The sequence below is a fragment of the Leptonychotes weddellii genome, chromosome 16 (assembly GCF_054177405.1).
Source record: "Leptonychotes weddellii isolate Sample4059 chromosome 16, ASM5417740v2, whole genome shotgun sequence".
NCBI classification, from domain to species: domain Eukaryota; kingdom Metazoa; phylum Chordata; class Mammalia; order Carnivora; family Phocidae; genus Leptonychotes; species Leptonychotes weddellii.
In genome coordinates, this window is record NC_138384.1 from 43448907 (window position 1) to 43467607 (window position 18701).

Sequence of the window (18701 nt, forward strand, 5' to 3'; positions counted from 1 at the left end):
CCCCCCCCCCCCAGCCTCCTACCACTCACGTTCGTAGCTCGCTGTCTGTGAAGGTTTCTTCTCGTATGCCACGTCCAGGTCAGACTCATTCCAGGCTTTGGGGGGCCGCCGGCGCAGCGTTAAGTCGTCTAGGGAGAGGTGGCGAATCGGGATGTACCGGGAGACTGGTCCCAGGCCTGCATCCTTCCCACCCCCCAAAGGAGGCCCCCTCGTTCACCTTGAGCGCGCAGAGGTGGGGCGAAAGCGCTACCGCCCGCGCCCAGGAGGGGGCTCCCAAAGGCCACTGGCGCATCGTAGGCTGAAGTCTGGGGGCGTGGCGAGGGCCCGCGCTCGGGGAAGAAGGCCTGGGGCCCCTCGGCCAGAGGGCTGCCCCGCGGGGAACCAGCGCGGCCCAGGAAGTCGAAGGGCGTGGGGGGACCCTGCTGGCGGAGCGGGCCCGATCCGGGCCGCGGGGAGGGCGCACGGCCGAGGGAACTGCCTGCGCCATCGAAGGGGCGGGGCCGGGGCGAGGGCGCGCGGTCCAGGCTGCCGTAGGAATCCGGCTGCAGGTAGAGCGGGGTGCGCGGTGACGAGGGCCGGCCTTTGGGGGACAGCGGGCTGTAGGGGTGCAAAGCCGGGGCGCTCTCGGAGCGTCCGAACGAGGTGTCCGCACCGTCGGTGGCCACCTTCCGGGGAGACCCGCGGCTGCTGAAGGGCTCGGGGACCGGGCTGGAGCTGTACCGGGACCACTGTGGGGAGGCCGGGACATTGAGGGGTCAAAGGAGACATTAGGAGGGGGGTTAGTAGATCAAAAGAGGTCATCGGAAGTTAACCTAGGGGAGTTGGACCGGGGCCGGAGAGTCAGGCATAGGGAGCCCTGGTGAGCGGTACTGCTAAGGCAGCCTTGAAATCAGGGCTGAGGCTAGCCGGTACGGTGTCCTTCTGCCTCTTAGAAAAAGACCCTTTTCTTCCAAGGGTCCTGTGAGATGTCCATTTATACTGGTCCCCTCTTTCAAGTGCTCTTAAATAGCCCACGGCCTGTACAACCCAATGGGGCAGAACCCCAGGCAGAAAGAAGCTGGCTTTGGGGGCCAAGGTGGGGACCGAGGCGAGTAGGCTCACCCTAGGTGGGGCTCCAGCCTGTGAGCCGGGAGGCGTGGGCGAGTCTGACCACAGCGACTCCAGCTGTTTGGTCAGTTCGTCCACCTTGGCCGCCGCTGTATCCAGCTCCATCTGCTTCAGGTCCATGTGCTTCATGGCCAGAGCTGGGCAGGTGGGAGTAGGGGTAAGGACCCGGGCCTCCGGGCAGCGCCCCGCCTCCACCCTTGAGGGCCTCTCCGGGGCAAGTCCCGCCCCCTACCCCAGCTCACACTGGAAGTTCAGGTCCAGAAGGTCCCTCGTGCTCTGGAATGCCTCGCTGTCCATGGTGCCGGCGGAAGCGGGGCGCCTGCGGAGGTGTGTGGGTGGGTGGGTGGGAAGCCTTCTCAGACCCCGCCCCCAGGGAACCAGGGGTCGTAGAGCAGCAAGACAGAGCCTTGACTCTCCTAGCTCCTTCCACTGGAAGCACTATGCCCCTCCACTTCCCTGGCTGGAAAATGCCCACTCCTTCAAATCCTCCTGGATGCCTCTGGACAATTCACTCTCTTTACGTAGCTCCTTGTTCGTCTTTCTAGGTCAGTCCTAATAAGCCTTGAATCACTCCTTCAACAATTATGCACTGATTACCTACTGTGTGCCAGGCATTTGGGGGAACAAAGGAGGCAAAAGTAACTGTCAACTACTGAGGGCCTACTAGGGCCAGGAGACCCTATGCTAGATGTTAGGGATATCATTTCTTTTATGTTAGGGATCTTTTAATTTTTTTGAAGATTTTATGTATTTTTTAGAGAGAGAGAGCGAGCACACGTGCGCACAAGCAGGGGGAGCAGCAGAAGCAGAGGGAGAAGCAGGCTGCCAAGCAGGGAGGCCGACTTAGCACTCGACCCCGGGACCACTGGGATCATGACCTGAGCCAAAGGCAGATGCTTAACTGACTGAGCCACCCAGGGGCCCCACTAGGGATATATTTTTTAAAATAATAATTGTGCTGCCTACTGTGTGCCTGTGATAGTTGCTTGAGGGGATAATGAAATAAAATAACAACTATTAACTGAGGGGCCACAGCCTCCTAGAACTGTGCCAAAGGCTTGCATCCGATACCACATTTAATGGTCAAAGTCACAGTAGCAGGCAAAAAAATGGGGCTAAGAACTATTTGTTCAAGATCAGCTTGCAAGGAGTCGGCAGTATTAGGTTTCACACCTGGATCCAACTTGTTAGTCTAGGTCGCCTCGACCAGACTTGGAAGAGTCCCAGAGGGCAGGGACCACTCAGCTTCCTCTCCCCAGAGTCGACCTTGTTCATGGGGACCCAGTGTTCACAGGAAGAACAGGGAGGTGGCTGGGGGTGGCTGGGCTGCTGTGGTCACTGGCTCAGTGGGAAGGAGCCAGGCCACAAGGAACCAGTCAAGCCAGCACCATCCCCATCCCCATGGTAGCCACCACGCCCGCCACCTCGGCCACCTCCCCAGGCTGCACCAACCGCTTAGCTTTGGAGGTGCAGGCGTGGGCAGCGGGGCGGCCTGGGACATGCTGATTCTGGCCTCTGTCTGGGAAGCCTCGGAACAGAACCTGTTGGGGCTGGTGGTTCATTTGGGTGTGCTGGGAGCGTGTGACCTTGGGCAACAAGTCCCATTCACTCCTCGGGCCTCAGTTTCCCCAACAGTGAAAGGAGGAGGCAAATCAGCAATTCTAAGAGGCCTCTTAAATCTCTCAGAGGCCTAGATTCTGAAATAGTAAGGACTTTGAGGTTGTTATTAAAGCTCTACAGAGCCTAAAACTCTCAGCTTGAGAGTCTCCTGTCCAAAAGTTCTGAGTCCAAGATTCTATCTTTGGAACATTCTAGAATTCTCCAGTTTTGCTAGCTTCGATTTCTCCATCTTCCTGCACCATGTTCTATCTATCCCAGGATTCCGCTGCCCTAAAAGTCTAGCTGAATGCACGGTCAGGGGAGTGGGTAAGATCACAAGTAAGGAGCCAGACTTCCAGGGTTCAAATCTGGTGGCACCACTGACCCTGACAAGAGTGCCTCTTGATCTGTAAAATGAAGCTATGGACTATAGTGAGGATCCAACTGGCCAGAAGGTGCAAGAGGAATTAAGGCTCTGAGAATTCAGGCCTCAGAAAGTATGGACTCCAGGAATCAGAACTCGGGGCTTTTAGAAGCTCAGATACACAGGAAACACTCTGCGTCTGTTAAAATAGGAAAACGAACAATTCTATGCAGCCTCCGGTGCCAGCATTCTGGCAGCGAGATGTTCTTTCGGGGGATTTCAGGGTTCCCAAATTTCTAAGACTCTCCGATCCCACGCTGACATCTTCTGGCTCTAAGGAAATGCCAAGGCTGGGCGTGGGACCCTCCCAGGGCTGGCGCGGGCAGAGGGGTTGTCGGGGCCACGAGGGGGCGCTCCGGGTCACGGCCCGCGGGCGGACAGCGCCTGAGCTCAGACCCCGGGAATGCGCTGCGGGCCTGGGCAGGTGCCTCACCTCCCGCGGCAGGGGAGCGGGGCCGGGCGGGGCGCAAGGGCGGGGCGCAGGGGCGGCGCGGGCCGCGCCTCCGTTCCCAGGCCTCAGCCCTGCACCTCCAGCTCCCGCTCCCCCTCCTGCGGGCTCTAGTCCACCCCTGGGTACCCTCTAACCCCAGCTCCCATTCCTCCCCTTCCCCTCCACCCCTAACTCTCGGTCCCCCGGACTCGTGCACACGGCCAGGCCAAGCAAGTTCTTCGGGGTTAAGGATCCCGGGGGCTTCCTGGAGGAATCATCATCCCCAGTGGGAACCGAGACAGAGCACCAGGCTAGGCTGGGAATACCCGGGTTGGACTCCTACATTTCTGTCCGGACAGACTGACGCTGGAAGAGACCCCACCCTCTCCGGGACTTGGTTTTCCCCTCGGTGGACGACTGTGGAACAAGCTAGGGCCTTCCCCCTCTCTAAGTCTCTACCCTAGTTATATAGTTTCTCTGTGCCTCAGTTTCCTGGTGTGTATGATGGGAGAATTAGTACCTTCTCCTCAGAAGGGTGTGAGGTTTGAGTGACATAACTTATGTACAGTGTTTAGAACAACGCAGGGCACCAAATAAAGTTCACACATAGGATTCTTAATTACTGACCTTCCTTGGCTGTTCTTTAAGATAACATAGGATCTACCACACAGTGAGGGCTCAAGACCCAGAGGAATCTTGTTTTTTCCCCAAAAGAGCCCTTTCAACTCTTTCTGAGTCTAAAAGCCCTGGGTTTTGACCTCTGGAGTCTCAGCTTCCTAAACCCTAAATTCTCCCTGTACATTAGTGAGTTCTGGCTCGTGGTCATGCCCAAAAATTCTGGCAGAGGGGTACATGTGCCCTGGAAGATCCCACAGAGAAGGTGGCAAAAGTCCAGGGTGTGGGCTCTCCAGCCTTAGTTTCCCCAGTGGAGTAGAGAGAAGTCATTGCCTGGGGTGGAGTCAGCAAGCCACCTTTGGGCAGTTGCCTGAGACCTCTGTAGACAGTGGGAACCATCTACCTACCAGCGCTGAGCCTGGCACGCTGTGAGCTCTGTCTTGGCAGCCATGGTTGGTTATTATTTTTAATTTCATCTCAGGCTATCACCGAATGCCCTTCAAGCCCAGACAATTAGGAAGTTCTTCCCTCTCTCATCAGAACCCCCTGCCTCCCCCACCCCCTTGTTCAATCCCCTCACATGACGCATGGGGGTGGAGAGAAGGGGGAGACAGCCAGTCCCTGCCCTCCCCCGCTTCAAGGACAGACACACACCTCCAGAATTAGCCTCTATCCCTCGCTTATCTCCCACACTACCTCAGGTCAGACAGATGGGGGTGGAGGTGACATTTCTCACCTCAGGGTCAGGGCGTGGAGCCCTAGGAGTGGGGGAGGTTAGTCAGAAAATCTGGTGGGAATGGATGGAATCCCGTCCCCCAGACAGCTGCAGAAGAAAGAGGAAGCCAAACTCTGATCAGCTCTGCTATCTGAGACAGCTGCTCAGAAGGGGCCAAACGCTAATCAACTCTACCTGTGTGACCTCTTAGCCTCAGTTTACCCCTGTCCTCTCTGTCGTGCCTGTGTAGTGCCCAGCCATGCAAGCCTCCCAGAATCCAATCCCACCTTCTGGAATTCTGCCCTGGGTTCTAGAACCCCCTGCAAACCCCAAGTATCTCCCACCTCCAAGGGGTAATGGGAGGCTCCCGCCCCCACGAGGGGGCGCCCTGGGGTGGAGGTCCCTCCTCTGGTTAGGCAGGTCTGACGCCCCAGTTAATGATATGTTGGGGATCTCGCAGCCGCACGCAGGTTGGAGAGCTGCCGCGGTCCCCCCTCCCCCGGCCCCCACCCCAGAGCCGGAAAGCGTAGGGAGCGCCGGAACCCAGCCTCCAGAGGGACCTCGGGGGCTTGTCCTGCTACATTTCGGGGCCCCGAGTTCCACTATCCCCATCCCACTCCTAATTCTGCCTCGAGACCTAGAGGCTCGGTGGAGAAAGCAGCTGGAGGGCGTCAGGGATGGCCGCCCTTTCCAGAGCCCCAACAGTCCGAGTCTTGTCATTTCTACCCGGGACTCAGGCATCTGATACCCCAATTCTCCTCAAAGACTCAGGCTTCTGAGAACACCCAATTCGTGGGATTCAGGAGTCCCAGCTCCAGCGTCTCCCCGGGACCATGGCGTCCGAGCCCTCCATCCCAAGAACTCAGGCATCAGAGTTCCCTTTACTTTTGCCCAGTAAATATGAGTTCTTTCCTTCGAAGGACCCTGGCATCTGCGCACCCCCCCAATTCCACCCTGGGACTCGGCGTCCGAGTCCCCTCCCAGTCCTCCCAGGGACGCGGTGTCGGCCTCCTCCAGAGCCGCTGGACCCCAGGGGGGTGGAACTCACGGATCCCGGGGAGATCCTGGCACCGGGGGACTTCCTCCGGCTCCGGCTCCTGCTGCGGGGAGCGCAGGACGGGGCGGGGCAGGCGCCGGGAACAGGTTAGACGACGTGACTCCGGCTGGAGGGAGGCGGGTCCCGGAGGGGAGGGGGAGTAGGGGTCGCCTCGAGCACCTTGGGACTTGTAGTCCTGGAGGGGCAGTACGCAGCCTGAGACGTTCCCATTGGGAATCATCCAAAGTCCATTTCACAGACAGAAAGGGCGAGGTCCGGAAGCCGAGGGCGACCGGACCACGTAGACAGAATCGACTTTAACCTCGCGGTGACTGAGGGAGACAGCCTCCTGAATCCCTGCCCCATCCCTCCAGGCTTAGTTTCCCCCTTCTAGAAAGATGTGGACGCCACCAAAGGGGTAGAAGGTTAGAGGCTGGGGAAGACTCACATGCCCTGCCCCTAAGGCGAGAAGAGAGCCTCGCTAAATCAGTATCCCCTCGAGTCTCTGAGCCTCGATCTCCCCGTCGATAAAAAGGATGGGTTGGATCTTTACAGATTTTCCCAGCAACTGAGTCCAAAGTCGTAGGCTGGGACTACAATCCCCAGCAGCTTCCGCGATGGACGTCGGGCGGCTCCCCTCCTCGCGTCCTCTGGGAATTGTAGTTCGGAGCCCGCAGGGGCGGCGCCCGGGTGTCTCGCCCACGCTGGGGAACTGCCTGGTGATCCCCGGCTGAAGGAACGCGTCCCCTTCCCCTGACCCTCTTTCCGCTCTGGGTAGCCGCTCACACCCTGAGAAACGGGGACGCCCCAATTCTCGAATAGGATCCGAAATCACGGCAGAGGGGGCGGGAAGTGGCGCTGACACACCGGCCAGGAATGCAGTCGGGTCACCCTGTCTAGCCGCCGTCCTGCGGCTCCGCCCGCTGCCCCAAGCGGTGCGGTCTCTGTGGAAAGGGGCGTGGACGCGAACCCCAAATCTGTGTCCACGTGCCGCTGTTTACACGCGCCCCCCCCCACCCCGGCGGAGAAAGGGAGCTGATCAAGCCTTCTTCTCCCTCTCCCATCCTCAAAGCCTTCGGGAATGTCCCCCACGCACTAGACTAAGTCCTCGGGGGGATCTATCTGTCTCATTTGGTCCACAAACCCCGCCCCTAGCCCGCACCGCCCCACGCGTGTTTAGCTCGAGTCTGGAGGCCCCGCCCCGAGGCCCACAGGCTCCTCCCCCAACGTTTCCCGCTCCCTAGGAGTTCAGAAGCCCCGCCCCTAAGCTGGTACTTCACGCCCTCCGGAGGAATTATCCCATTTCTCCATTTTCCCACTTGTCCCACTCAAGTTCTGAATTTCCCAGGCATCTGGGCCTCCCAAGAAGGGATTGTAACACTGAAAGCACGGCCCTGCCAACCTAGACTCTTACCTGTCTCTTTAAGAATCTCAGACCACTCGAGCTTCCTGTCTCTTTAAGAGTTGGGAGCTACCAATGTGGCTGCCCCTTTAAGGCGACGTTGGAGCAAATAATGTCTGGGAGATTGGGGGGTATACCCGTAGGGACCCGGTGAGGCTCTAACTCCTGCCAAGCAGCCAAGCAGCTGCTTTGGGGAGCACATTTTCGGGAAAAGACGTCTTCCTGGGTTATCTGCTCTGCACAAGTGGAAATTCTCCCCAGTTCTGCTCGGAGAGCGAGCGGGCCCTGAGCGACACCCCCGCGCTCCCGCACCACATGGGCGCTCCCGGATGAAGCCCCACCCCCACCCCGTTCCACGTGGTCAGCAGCGCCGCTCCCCGGCTCTTGGCGGCTAGGTCTGAGGGAGGTTTGGGTCCCGGCATGGCGGGGACCCCGTCCGGCGGTGAGTGGCATCCGGGCGGGCTGGCGGGGTGCAAAGAGTTGGCTGCCTGGAGGAGAAAGGGGCTCCCGGGGGCATGCGGACGGAAAGACGGACGTTCCCAGAGACAGGACCTGCGGAGAGAGTATTTCCCGCGAGGAAGGGACTTCGGTCTGAGGGAGGGTATGGGGTGGGGGAAACTACCGGTGGAGGGAAGGGCGCCCCCAGGAATTGGCTCGGTGGACATTGGGGTGCCTCTGGGGAACAGGCAGGAGAGAAGAGGCCGGGTGAGGGGATTGAGGCGCTCAGGAGGCCGAGACCAATGGGCCGAGACAATTAAAATCCTCCTGGAGGATTGGATCCGCGGGGAAGTGTCAACAGGCTCCCGTTTCCTCTTCTGCAGGTGCTGCTCTGTTCTCCTGTCCCCCCAACTTTACCGCGACGTCCCCAGCTTCAGAGCCCACTCGTTTCTCTTTGGAGGTGTTAAGGGATCCAGATACGGAACTGTGGCTTATCCAGGCTCCTATAGACTTCGCCCCAGACTGGTGAGTGGTCCCAGGCCACCTCCTGGGGAATACGCCCCACCGCAGTGGCTGAATTTGGGTGGAATTTAGAGGGGCTTTCCTCAGGCATTCAGGGCGCCTGGGTAGCTCAGTTGGTTAAGAGTCTGATTTTGGCTCAGGTCATGATCTCAGGGTCCTGGGATCAAGCCCGGTATCTGGCTCCCCACTCAGCGAGAGTTGGCTTCTCCCTCTTCCTCTGCCCCTCTCCCATGCTGGTGCTCCCTCTCTCTCAAATGGATGAATAAACCTTTTTTAAAAAATGCTGTTTCTCAGCTCCTTTCCTCCCTTTCACCATTGGAATCTGATGAAGCTTCTGCCTTCTTCTGCTTTCTCCTTTCAGCCTCAATGGGCGGCTAGTGCCTCTCTTGGGCTCCCGGATTGTGAAGGGCAAGTTGGCGGGCAAGCGGCACCGCTACCGGGTCCTCAGAAGCAGCGGCCCCCAGGCTGGAGAAGCAATCCTGCTGGCTCCCTCAGGGGAAGCGGGAGGCGGACTCACCTGTGCACCAGCCCCCCAGGGCAGCCTAAGGATCTTTGACGGTCCCCAAGAATCCCCGTCCGGGACCCTGCTGCAGCCCATCCCAGCAAGCCCCCCACCACAGATCCCCCCTGGCCTGAGGCCTCGGTTCTGTGCCTTTGGAGGTAGCCTCCCGGTAACAGGGCCTGGATCAGTCTTGGCACTGAGGTCACCAGCCTCAAGGAAGAGGAAGAAGAAGAGCCATATACCAGAGGCCTCAGTTCCCCAGGAGGCGGTGAATGGGCTTGGGGCCCTGGAGGTGGACACAGCTTTGGGGTCCCCAGGGGTGGATGTGGGGAAGAAGAAAAAAAAACAGGAGCTAAAACAACTAGAGGTGATGGAGCCCGTAGCAGCAGAACCCATGGCTGAGATGTCGGAGCCCCTGGGGGCACCGTTTCTGTCCACCACCAAGAAGAAGAAAAAGAAGCCCAAAGGGGCAGAAACGGTTGAACCAGAAGAGCAGACACCGGCGCCTGAAGAAAAGCCGGCGGAGCCGGAACTCACAATTAAAAGGGAGCCTCTGGAAGCGACAGTCTTCTCTCCCACCAGGAAGAGGAAGAGGCAGAAGGGGACAGAAGGGAGGGAGCCAGGGGAAGGGATGCCGGCCGAGTCTCCGCTGCAGCTGCGGCCACGGGAGGAAGCCAACCCGCTGCCATCCTCCAAGAAGAAGAAAAAAGAAAAGGGGTACAAAGTAATGATGGAGCCAGGGACCGAGGCGATAGAGCCGGAGATGGGCCCTCTGGAGCTCCCAGGGGGGGTGATGGAGCCTGAACTACCACACGAAGTTGAGCCTCACGCTGAGGCAGCTCTGGCGTCCACCAAAAAGAGGAGGAAGACAGAGAAATGGCAAAACGCGGCGGGGGAGCCGGGGGCAGAGGTGGGGGAGCCTCAGGTGGAGCCTGAGCCACCAGGGGACCTTGAGCCGCAGCCATCCACCAAGAAGAAGAAGAAGAAAGAACGGTGCCACAAAGCAACGGAGCCAAGGGCCGAGATGAGTGACCCACAGGGGGAGGTGCTGGAGCTGCAGCTGCCAGATGAGGGGGAGCCTGAGGCCAGGGCAGATCTGGCGCCCACCAAGAAGAGGAAGAAGCGGGGCCAGGGGAGTGGGGTGCCAGAGACGGCATCCCAGGACGAGATGCCGAGCCGCCGCTGAGTCTGGAGTCGGGGGAGGAGGTGGCTCCCGCAGGATGGGAGAAGAAGCGGAAGAAGCTACAGCAGGATCCTGTGTAGTCTCCTCCAGGGAAACTGAGGGCTGCAGTGAAGAAAAGCTGGAGGTGACCGCCTGGGCCAGCAGAGAGTGAGCGCAGAGGACTCCCCCACCCCCACCCCACCCCCGCTCCCGGTGACTGCCCCAGCATGCCAGCAGCAGCCTGAGCCAGAAAACGGCTTTATTATTACACCGAGGGCCTTCTTCACAGCTGCGGTCATCAGGGCACTTTCAAGAAGGGCTCGTGTAGGACATCAAACAGCCTCCGGGCCTGGGTGAGAGCAAGAAAGAAAGGAGGGGCGGGTCATTAAATGAGCCATCTGTTTGCTATATCCGCAGTAGGCTTTGCTTCTTTCCCTCTCAACCAGACAGGGCTCTGGGGGCCAGGAGAGAAAGAGCCGGATCTTGAATCTGTCCCAGACTTGCTGTGTGAGTTTGGGCTGTTCCCCACCTTCCCTGGGCCTCGGTCTTCCCCAGCTGTAGGAGAAGCACTGTGGGCCTTCCAAAACCTTGTTAGAGCTTTGGGATCTGAGGTCCCATTTATTTGGTGCTCCCTCCTGCCCCTGGCCCCTCAAGCCCATTTCCACAGCTCTTACCTTCTGGGGTCCCAGGCCCGGGCACAAAGCCAGATCTTCCCGCGATGCGGCCACAAGCTGTTCCAGAGACTGAGGAAGGTGGGAGTGAAGGGTCAGAGATGGGGAGCACGAGACTACCCTGCCCCAGCTGATCAGGGGTCTAGGAGATCCCTGGAAAGAGGTGAGGTCCTGTGGGAGGGCAGGGGAGGCAGGAAGGATGGGGAGAAGGGGGCAGTGAGGTGGAAGGAAACAGGTGTGTGTGGGGTGGGGGGTTCCTTGAAAAGGCAAGGGTTTCAAAATGCCATTGGGATAAGGGAATCATTCCTTACCCCAAAAGTAGTCAGAAGGGTCTGGCTGTCTGTTTTACTGACTGACTTCACTGTGGTCAGACATTCAGTCACCTGGAAGGGGAGGACAAGGCAGAGATGCATCATAAGAGAAATGACTGCGAGTGAGCCCGCAGGGCAGCACTGGGTCACCACTGTGTCCCCAGACTGCCTGCATGCAGGACATGCTCAATAAATGGCCTTTTTCTTTGATTAAAAGTTCATCTTAGTAGGGCGCCTGGGTGGCTCAGTTAAGCGTCTGCCTTCGGCTCAGGTCATGATCCCAGGGTCCTGGGATCGAGCCCCACATCACAGAGCCTGCTTCTCCTGCCTCTTGCTCCTCCCCACACTGTGCTCGCTCTCTCAAATAAATAAAATATTTAAATAAATAAATAAATAAGTTCATCTCAGAGTGGGCCCCAACTAGGTGAGAGGGTGTCAGTCACATGATGAGAAGATAAATGCCATTTCTCCTGAGTTGTTCTGCCCAGGGGAAGACCACAGGCTCTGAGTTCAAAACCAGGGCCCATTGCTTACTTCCTGTGAGGCCTGGGCATGGGAACTGACCCCTCTGGGCCTCTTTTCAGGCTAGTGGGGGGCCCTCATAGTACCCACCTCAGGGGTGGTGGTGGATGTCCACCATTACTCAGTCGTTGGAGCCCAGGTTAAACACTTCATTCAGCCAATACTCCCTGAGCACCCACAGAGTGCTGCGTGGTGCTGGGGACGCAATAGAGACGAAGCCCGGCCTGGCCCTCCTGGGGTTCCCAGTCCAGTGTGGGAGACAGATCAGCTCCTGACAGTGGTGACCCACATGGGCAGGGTGGGGGGGGGCACCCCAGCAGGGGCACTAGACCTGGCCTGGGGATCAGGGAGGGCTTCCTGGAGAAGGAGGCATCAGAGCTGAGATGTGAAAGATGGGATTAGGTGGGTAGTCGGGCAGAGGGAACAAAAAGGCACAAGCTTAGAGGAGTGAGCCAGGTCTGGGAGAAGTGACAGAATGCGAGGCCAGGGGCGGACGGGGCTGCTGGGCAGAATAGGCAGGGCCTTGTAGAGTGTGGTGAGAAGGCCAGGCTTTCCCTGAAGGCACTGGGGAGCCATGGGAGGGTTTTGAGCTGGGGAGGGCAGAATGAAGTTTATGCTTAGGAAGACCCCTCTAGCTGCCGTGTGAGTGAGAAAGGGGAGAGGGAGCTGAGGGTGGGATGGGGAGAAGCTGGATTCAAGCCCCAGGAAGGAGTTGGGGGAGGCCCAGGCGGGGAGGTGCGGTGCCCTCACCCGGGAGACGAAGTCCTGCTCCAGCTTCTCCATCAGGAGGTCCGCCGGCTTCTGCTCATAGGCCTTGTAGGTCTCCAGGTACCGCCCGGCCTCCTCAGGGCTGGGGTGAGAACATTCGGGTCAGCCAGGAGGAGGGGGGCATGTTTTAGATTCAGTTCATTATGACGCTAACTCTAATATAGAGAAAAAAATAAACTTTGCTCCTCTAAATGTCCCCTGGTGATAACCCAGGCCAGGCGCACCTTTGCTGGCTAAGGGGCAGAGCTTGAGAGCCTGACCCGTTGGCTTTAGGTTCCCCCTTCCCACCTGAGTGACCCCGGGGCCAGTGATTTTCTCTCTCTGGGCCTCAGTCTCCTCATCTGTAAAGTGGAGCGGATGGTAGAACTGGCTCCAAGCGCTTAGAACGGTGCTGGGGGCTCAGAGACCTGTTTAAGAAATGTGAGCTATTCTGGAAGCGAAGTGGGTATGTGGAGTTTGAGAAGGAGAAAAAACCAGAAACACTGTTATTCTTTTCCCAACCCCAGGAAGACAAATTTAGGAGGCATTCAGTTCCCACTGTCGGTTTTTAATCTAGCACGCCTTCGAGAGAAAGGCTGCGGGCGGGCAGGCGGGCGAGCTGACTGCTGAATCTTATAGCAGCTAACATGACCTGATGATCGCCATTAATTTTCACATCAGGCATGGGTTCTTCTGACATGTAACGGACTGCTTCAGAGGTAGGTGACATAACCAAATCTTAAAAAGGCTCTATCTGTGTGTGGAAGAAAGTAACTCAAGTTTATTGGCGCTGGGAAGAAACTGGCCTTTTTTGTTTGGGGAACTTGCGAAGAGTGAGTTGAGTCGAAGTAAATAAAGGATTCAGGGTTGAGGCATCTTGGCCTTCAGATCCTAGCTAATAAGCAGTGTTTTTTTGATTAAGTGACAGTTCATATTCTTGAAAGAAACATTCATTTTTCTAATTCTATTTTTTTTCCTTGTTAAATGGGCTTTGCGGCTTTTCACTGCAGCAGGATTATTGTTATGGTTCTTAATAATTTGTTCAGGACCCTCAGGTTAGCACGCTGTGTCCGGTTCTAGAATTTGCTTTCATTTTTGCACTCTGCAATATAAGCAGGATGTCTTTCCATGTCAGCAGAAGGAGCTTGACCTCTTTTATTTAACGGTTGCAAAACATTCCATGATTTGGAATGTAAAGACATAGGAAACATTCCCTCTTGTGGGGGCCTAGCTGCATGCCAGGCGCTGCTCTAACTCATCATGCTCAGAAGCTTCCAGAACCGAGAGCTCCTATAAGGCACTTATTATTTTCAAACCATTATACAGAGGGGGAAGCAGATCAGCGGGGTGGAGTCACTTGCCCAAAATTACACAGCTGGCTAGGAGAAACAGCACCCTTAACTTTACATGATGCTACTTCCCACAAAACAGAGTAATGTTTACACTTGCTTTTGTTTTAATATACATCTAAGACGGGGGCGCTCGGCTGGCTCCATTGGTAGAGTATGCGACTCTTGATCTCTCGGGGTCGTGAGTTCAAGGTCGTGACACGGCCTGGCTGCCTGATGGAATATTACACAGCTGGGAAAGAATGTGCATCCAGACAATGGGATATTCAGCAGTAAGGAGTGAGCTACCAAACCATGAGAAGGCATGGAGGAACCTTAGAAGCATATTGCTAAGTGAGAGAAGTCAATCTGAAAAGGCTTCCGTGAGGTAAGAGGAAACTTCTACGGTCTCTGCCCCTGGTTCCCAGCACAGAGCTCCAGAGACCCTTGTACATTCCTCAGTGAAAAGAGCAGTAGGAACATCTTTGTTCTATTTTTTTTTTTTTAAAGATTTTATTTATTTGAGAGAGTGAGTGACTGGGGTAGGGGAAGAGGGAGAAGCAGACTCCCCGCTGAGCAGGGAGCCCAATGCAAGACTCGATCCCAGGACCACAGAATCACGACCTGAGCTGAAGGCAGATGCTTAACCAACTGAGCCACCCAGGCGTCCCCATATCTGTTCTATTGAGATGACTCTGGGTGGGCTCCTGGATGGGAGCTGGATGGGGGCTGGTCACCAGAACTGATCAGAAGCTTGGGATTTTCAGCCCCACCCATGTAGGGGCTGGAAATGGACTAACAGTTGACTGTGCCATAAAATCCCAATACCAGGGGGTTCAGAGCTTCCAGATGGGCAAACACGTCAACACGGGGAGGGTCACGCACCCCAATTCCACAGGGACAGAAGCTCCTGCGCTCAGGACCCTTCTGTACATCTCATCCTATATCTCTCACCATCTTGATGTTGATTCTTACCTTTTAACAAATTCTTTACTAAACCAATAAATGTGTTACCCTGAGTTCTGTGAGCCACTCTAGCAAACCGAACCCGAGGCGGGGGGTGGGGGTGGGGGTCCCTGGAAGCGGGCTGGTCAGAAGTACAAGCTGGGCTTGTGACAGGCGACTGAAGTCGGGGGCGATCTTGGACTGAGCCCTTCACCTATGGGATCTGATGCCATCTCCGGGCAGACGGCGTCAGAACTGGCGTTAAATCATAGGACACCCGGCGGGTGTTGCAGAGAACGGCTGGGCGGGGAAAAAGCTTGACACATCTGGTGGCCAGAAGTGAAGTGTTTTGTACGAGTAGTAAAAGCAACACAGGAAAAAGACCCACATTAGGGAAGAACTGGGTTGGTTTTTTTTCTACACACGAGGACAATACTCGTATTCTATACTATATATATGTATATTCCAACTATATGATATCCTGAAAAAGGCAAAACTATGGAGACTAAAAGGATGAGGGGTTTGGGGGTGGGAGGGATGAAATGAGTAGAGCACAGGGGAATCTTTAGGGCAGTGCACCTATTCTGTGTGGTACAGTAATTATGGACACATACCGACCCACAAAATGTACAACACAGAGCGTGAACCCTGATGTAAGCTATGGGCTTTGGTTAATATATCGATACTGGATGGGGCGCCTGGGTGGCTCAGTTGGTTAAGCATCTGCCTTCGGTTCAGGTCATGATCCCAGAGTCCTGGGATCGAGTCTCGCATCTGGCTCCCTGCTCGGCCGGGTACCTGCTTTTTCCTCTCCCTCTGCTGCTCCCCCGCTCTCTCTTAAATAAATAAAATCTTTAAAAGTAAAAATATATATATATATATATATCAATATTGGCTCATGAGTTGTAACAAATGTACCACACGAATTCATACAAGATATAAATAATAGGAGAAAACACATTCAGGGGGAGAGAGGCTGTGTGGCAACTCTCTGCACTTCCTGATGACTCTCTATAAACTGAAAACTGCTCTAAAAAATTAATATTTTTAGGGGTGCCTGGGTGGCTCAGTCGATTAAGAGTCTGCTTTCTGCTCGGTCATGATCCCGGGGTCCTGGGATTGAGTCCTGCATCGGGCTCCCTGCTCTGCGGGGAGCCTGCTTCTCCCTCTCTCCCCGCTCATGCTCTCTCTCTCTCTCAAATAAATAAATAAAATCTTTAAAAAAAAATTAATATTTTTAAAAATGTGAACACTATATCGGGATACTACACAGCCATAAAAAAAGAAGGTGGCTGTTCTCTATACTGATAGAGAAAAAAAACTCCGGGGTGGGTGGGGGGCGCCTGGAAGGCTCAGTCGGTTAAGCATCTGCCTTCGGCTCAGGTCATGATCCCAGGGTCCTGGGATCGAGCCCTGCATCGGGGCTTCTCCCTCTCCCTCTGCCTGCCGCTCCCCCATGCTTGTGCTTGCGCTCGCTTTCTTCATCAAATAAAATCTTTAAAAAAAAAAAAAAGCGAAGAAAAGACTTCCAGGTGACGACACGACAGTGCAAGGCACAGAACAGCAAACACACATATATGTCTATGTCGCCACCTACAAATATGCCGTGTATATCCCATATACACGTATGTATATATGTATGCACACAAACCGCTTTCGTATCGCTTCTGATTTTAGAACTACATGAACACGCCATTTATTTAACAAAGGAAAGTCTAACCAGTCTATATTCGGACGAAAGCCAGAAGCGGAGAGAGTAAATCCCACCCCCCCCAGCCCCATCACTGCCGACCTCATACCCTCCCCAGAGGTCAACGCTGTCCAGGGCCTGGAGCCTTTGTAGCCCTTTCTAGTTTATCTACATACGTGTCTGTTCAGAAACACAGCCCCCTTTCCTCCCTTCTATCTATAAATAAAAATATGGTACTGTTTGGTTCTGCAACTCTGGTTCCCACCCTCTGATGTGCAGTGATGGCCCACGTCATCGCGGATGGACATCTGCACACGCAAGCAGGGCTAATCCTGCTGCGGGAATGTCTGCATTGAAGAGCGGTGTCTATTTTGTGTAAATAGCCAATCAAGTCTCCCACCAACCAAACGCGCAGGTGCCCGTTTCATGCTATCCATCTGAGACGTTTTCACCAAATTTACGGGAGAAAGACGGCACCTCATTTTTTAAAATTTACTTTTTTCGGGCGCCTGGGTGGCTCAGTTGGTTAAACGACTGCCTTCGGCTCAGGTCATGATCCTGGAGTCCCGGGGTCGAGTCCCGCATCGGGCTCCCTGCTTGGCGGGGAGTCTGCTTCTCCCTCTGACCCTCCTCCCTCTCATGCTCTCTGTCTCTCATTCTCTCTCTCTCAAATAAATAAATAAAATCTTTAAAAAAAAAAAAATTTACTTTTTTCGGGCGCCTGGGTGACTCAGTCGGTTAAGCGTCTGCCTTCAGCTCAGGTCATGATCTCAGGGTCCTGGGATCAAGCCCCGCATCGGGCTCCCTGCTCAGCAGAGAGTCTGCTTCTCCCTCTGCCTCTGCCCCTCCCCCACTACTCGTGCTCTCTCTCTCAAATAAATAAAATCTTAAAAAAATAGAATAAAATAAAATTTACTTTTTTCTTGATAAGCTATAAGGTTGATATTTTTTTCATGTGTTTTGGCAATCTGAATTAGACTCTTATTTAGGCTCTTATTGACCTGTGGGAATTTCTTTACATAGATAAATATATAATAGGTTTAAATATGTGCATATAAGTATTTAAATATATTAACACTGTATAACTTATATGTACATATATAAATTAGAAATGTTAAGTCTTGGGGCACCTGGGTGGCTCAGTCATTAGGCGTCTGCCTTTGGCTCAGGTCATGATCCCAGGGTCCTGGGATCAAGTCCCGCATCGGGCTCCCTGCTCCGTGGGAAGCCTGCTTCTCCCTTTCCCACCACCCCCCGCTTGTGTTCCCTCTCTCGTTGTCTCTCTCTATCAAAATAAATAAATAAAATCTTAAAAAAAAATGTTAAGTCTTTATTTTATATATATATATATATATATATGCACAGCAAGTACTTTTTCATAATTTGTCACTTGTCTTTTAATTTTATTTACAGTATCTCTTACTACCCAGAAGTTTTAGAGTTTTAATATTCTCAAATCAGCCAACCTTTTCCTTTTGGGTTCGGGGTTTTGGGTCTTGCTTTAGAAGAATTTTCCTACCCCAAGATTATAATATCCTCCTGTAAGATTTCTTGAACACTTTTTTTAATGTCTATAATTTGTCAGGATTTAATTTTTTTTTTATGGTGTGAGGAAGGGATATCTTTTTTCCAATTAGAAATTAGCCAATCTAAATAATCTTTAGAAACCTAGATGTGGAATTAATTATTCAGACAGACTTTATGTCTAACTCATCAGTGCCTGGTATGGTCCTGGCAATTTGATTTACGTCACCTGCTTTTGTAACCACAGCCCTCTAAGATAGTAAGACCCTATTTTAAAGGGTCTTAATGAAGATGAAGAAATTGAGGCCCAGAGGGAGGCAGTGCCTGGATCAGGCTCATATGGGGAGTTCATGGCAGGAGAAGGAAAGGTCTACGGGGGCAGAGCAGCTGAATGACTCTCGGGATAGAGCCTGACCTGGGTGGGGAGCCTCAGTCTCACCTCCAGGCAAGGACCAGGGTGCAGTCAGCCAGGATGCACATCTTGGCCAGCTCCTTGAGGGCCTGCTGAGGATCTTTCTGGATGGAAAAGAAAATCAGAATGAGAAATCTGGTAGAAAGCAAGGGATTATAGTCTTGAAAACACAGTAGGTTAGGATGCCAAGAACCTTCCACTCGACTGACACTTCCTAAGCTCTGACTGGGTGCCCACCTGTGCTGGGCAATGCCGGGACCCCACAGTAACCAAGACAGCCCAGGCTCCGCCTGCTGGGGCTCACAGTCTGATGAGGTAGATAAAACTGTCCCCGTACAGTGATGAGCCAGAGTGACCAGGACTGGGATGGGAGAGCAGGAGCAGGTGACCTGCCTAGGGGATCAGAGAGAGCTTCCTGGAGGAAAGGACATTTGAGCTGAGACCTGAAGGAGGATGAGGAGGGGCGAAGGAGGCAAAGGAGAGCAAAAACAGAATTCCAGACATAGGGAACAACTTGTCCAAAGGATGGGAGGGGAAAGAGGGCTTGAGGAATTGTGATTCACAGAGTACGTGATGGAGGATATAAAGGGGTGACCACA

The 18701-nt window shown here is 54.5% G+C and overlaps 3 protein-coding genes across 3 annotated transcripts; 1 reads left to right on the top strand and 2 right to left on the bottom strand.

Annotated features, from left to right (window-relative positions):
* Positions 1–18: 18 nt before the first annotated feature.
* Positions 19–7371, bottom strand: PPP1R13L (protein phosphatase 1 regulatory subunit 13 like). The gene is made up of 6 exons (XM_081807909.1): positions 7341–7371; positions 5939–6122; positions 1350–1426; positions 1102–1244; positions 218–728; positions 19–128 (listed from the first exon to the last, which is right to left on the bottom strand). Exons 3-6 carry the CDS (start codon positions 1402–1404, stop codon positions 19–21), a joined length of 819 nt encoding a protein of 272 aa, XP_081664035.1. The 5' UTR covers positions 1405–1426; positions 5939–6122; positions 7341–7371.
* Positions 7372–7663: 292 nt separating this feature from the next.
* Positions 7664–10360, top strand: POLR1G (RNA polymerase I subunit G). Its single transcript, XM_006738536.3, is given in 4 exon segments — positions 7664–7770; positions 8150–8291; positions 8650–9962; positions 9965–10360. Coding segments are annotated over 4 exon segments (1566 nt in total). The 5' UTR covers positions 7664–7748; the 3' UTR covers positions 10054–10360.
* On the bottom strand, positions 10194–18227 carry ERCC1 (ERCC excision repair 1, endonuclease non-catalytic subunit). Its single transcript, XM_081807096.1, has 5 exons — positions 18130–18227; positions 12207–12306; positions 10935–11006; positions 10627–10695; positions 10194–10301 (listed from the first exon to the last, which is right to left on the bottom strand). The coding sequence occupies exons 1-5, from the start codon at positions 18168–18170 to the stop codon at positions 10251–10253; spliced, it is 333 nt and encodes a 110-aa protein (XP_081663222.1). The 5' UTR covers positions 18171–18227; the 3' UTR covers positions 10194–10250.
* Positions 18228–18701: the final 474 nt, after the last annotated feature.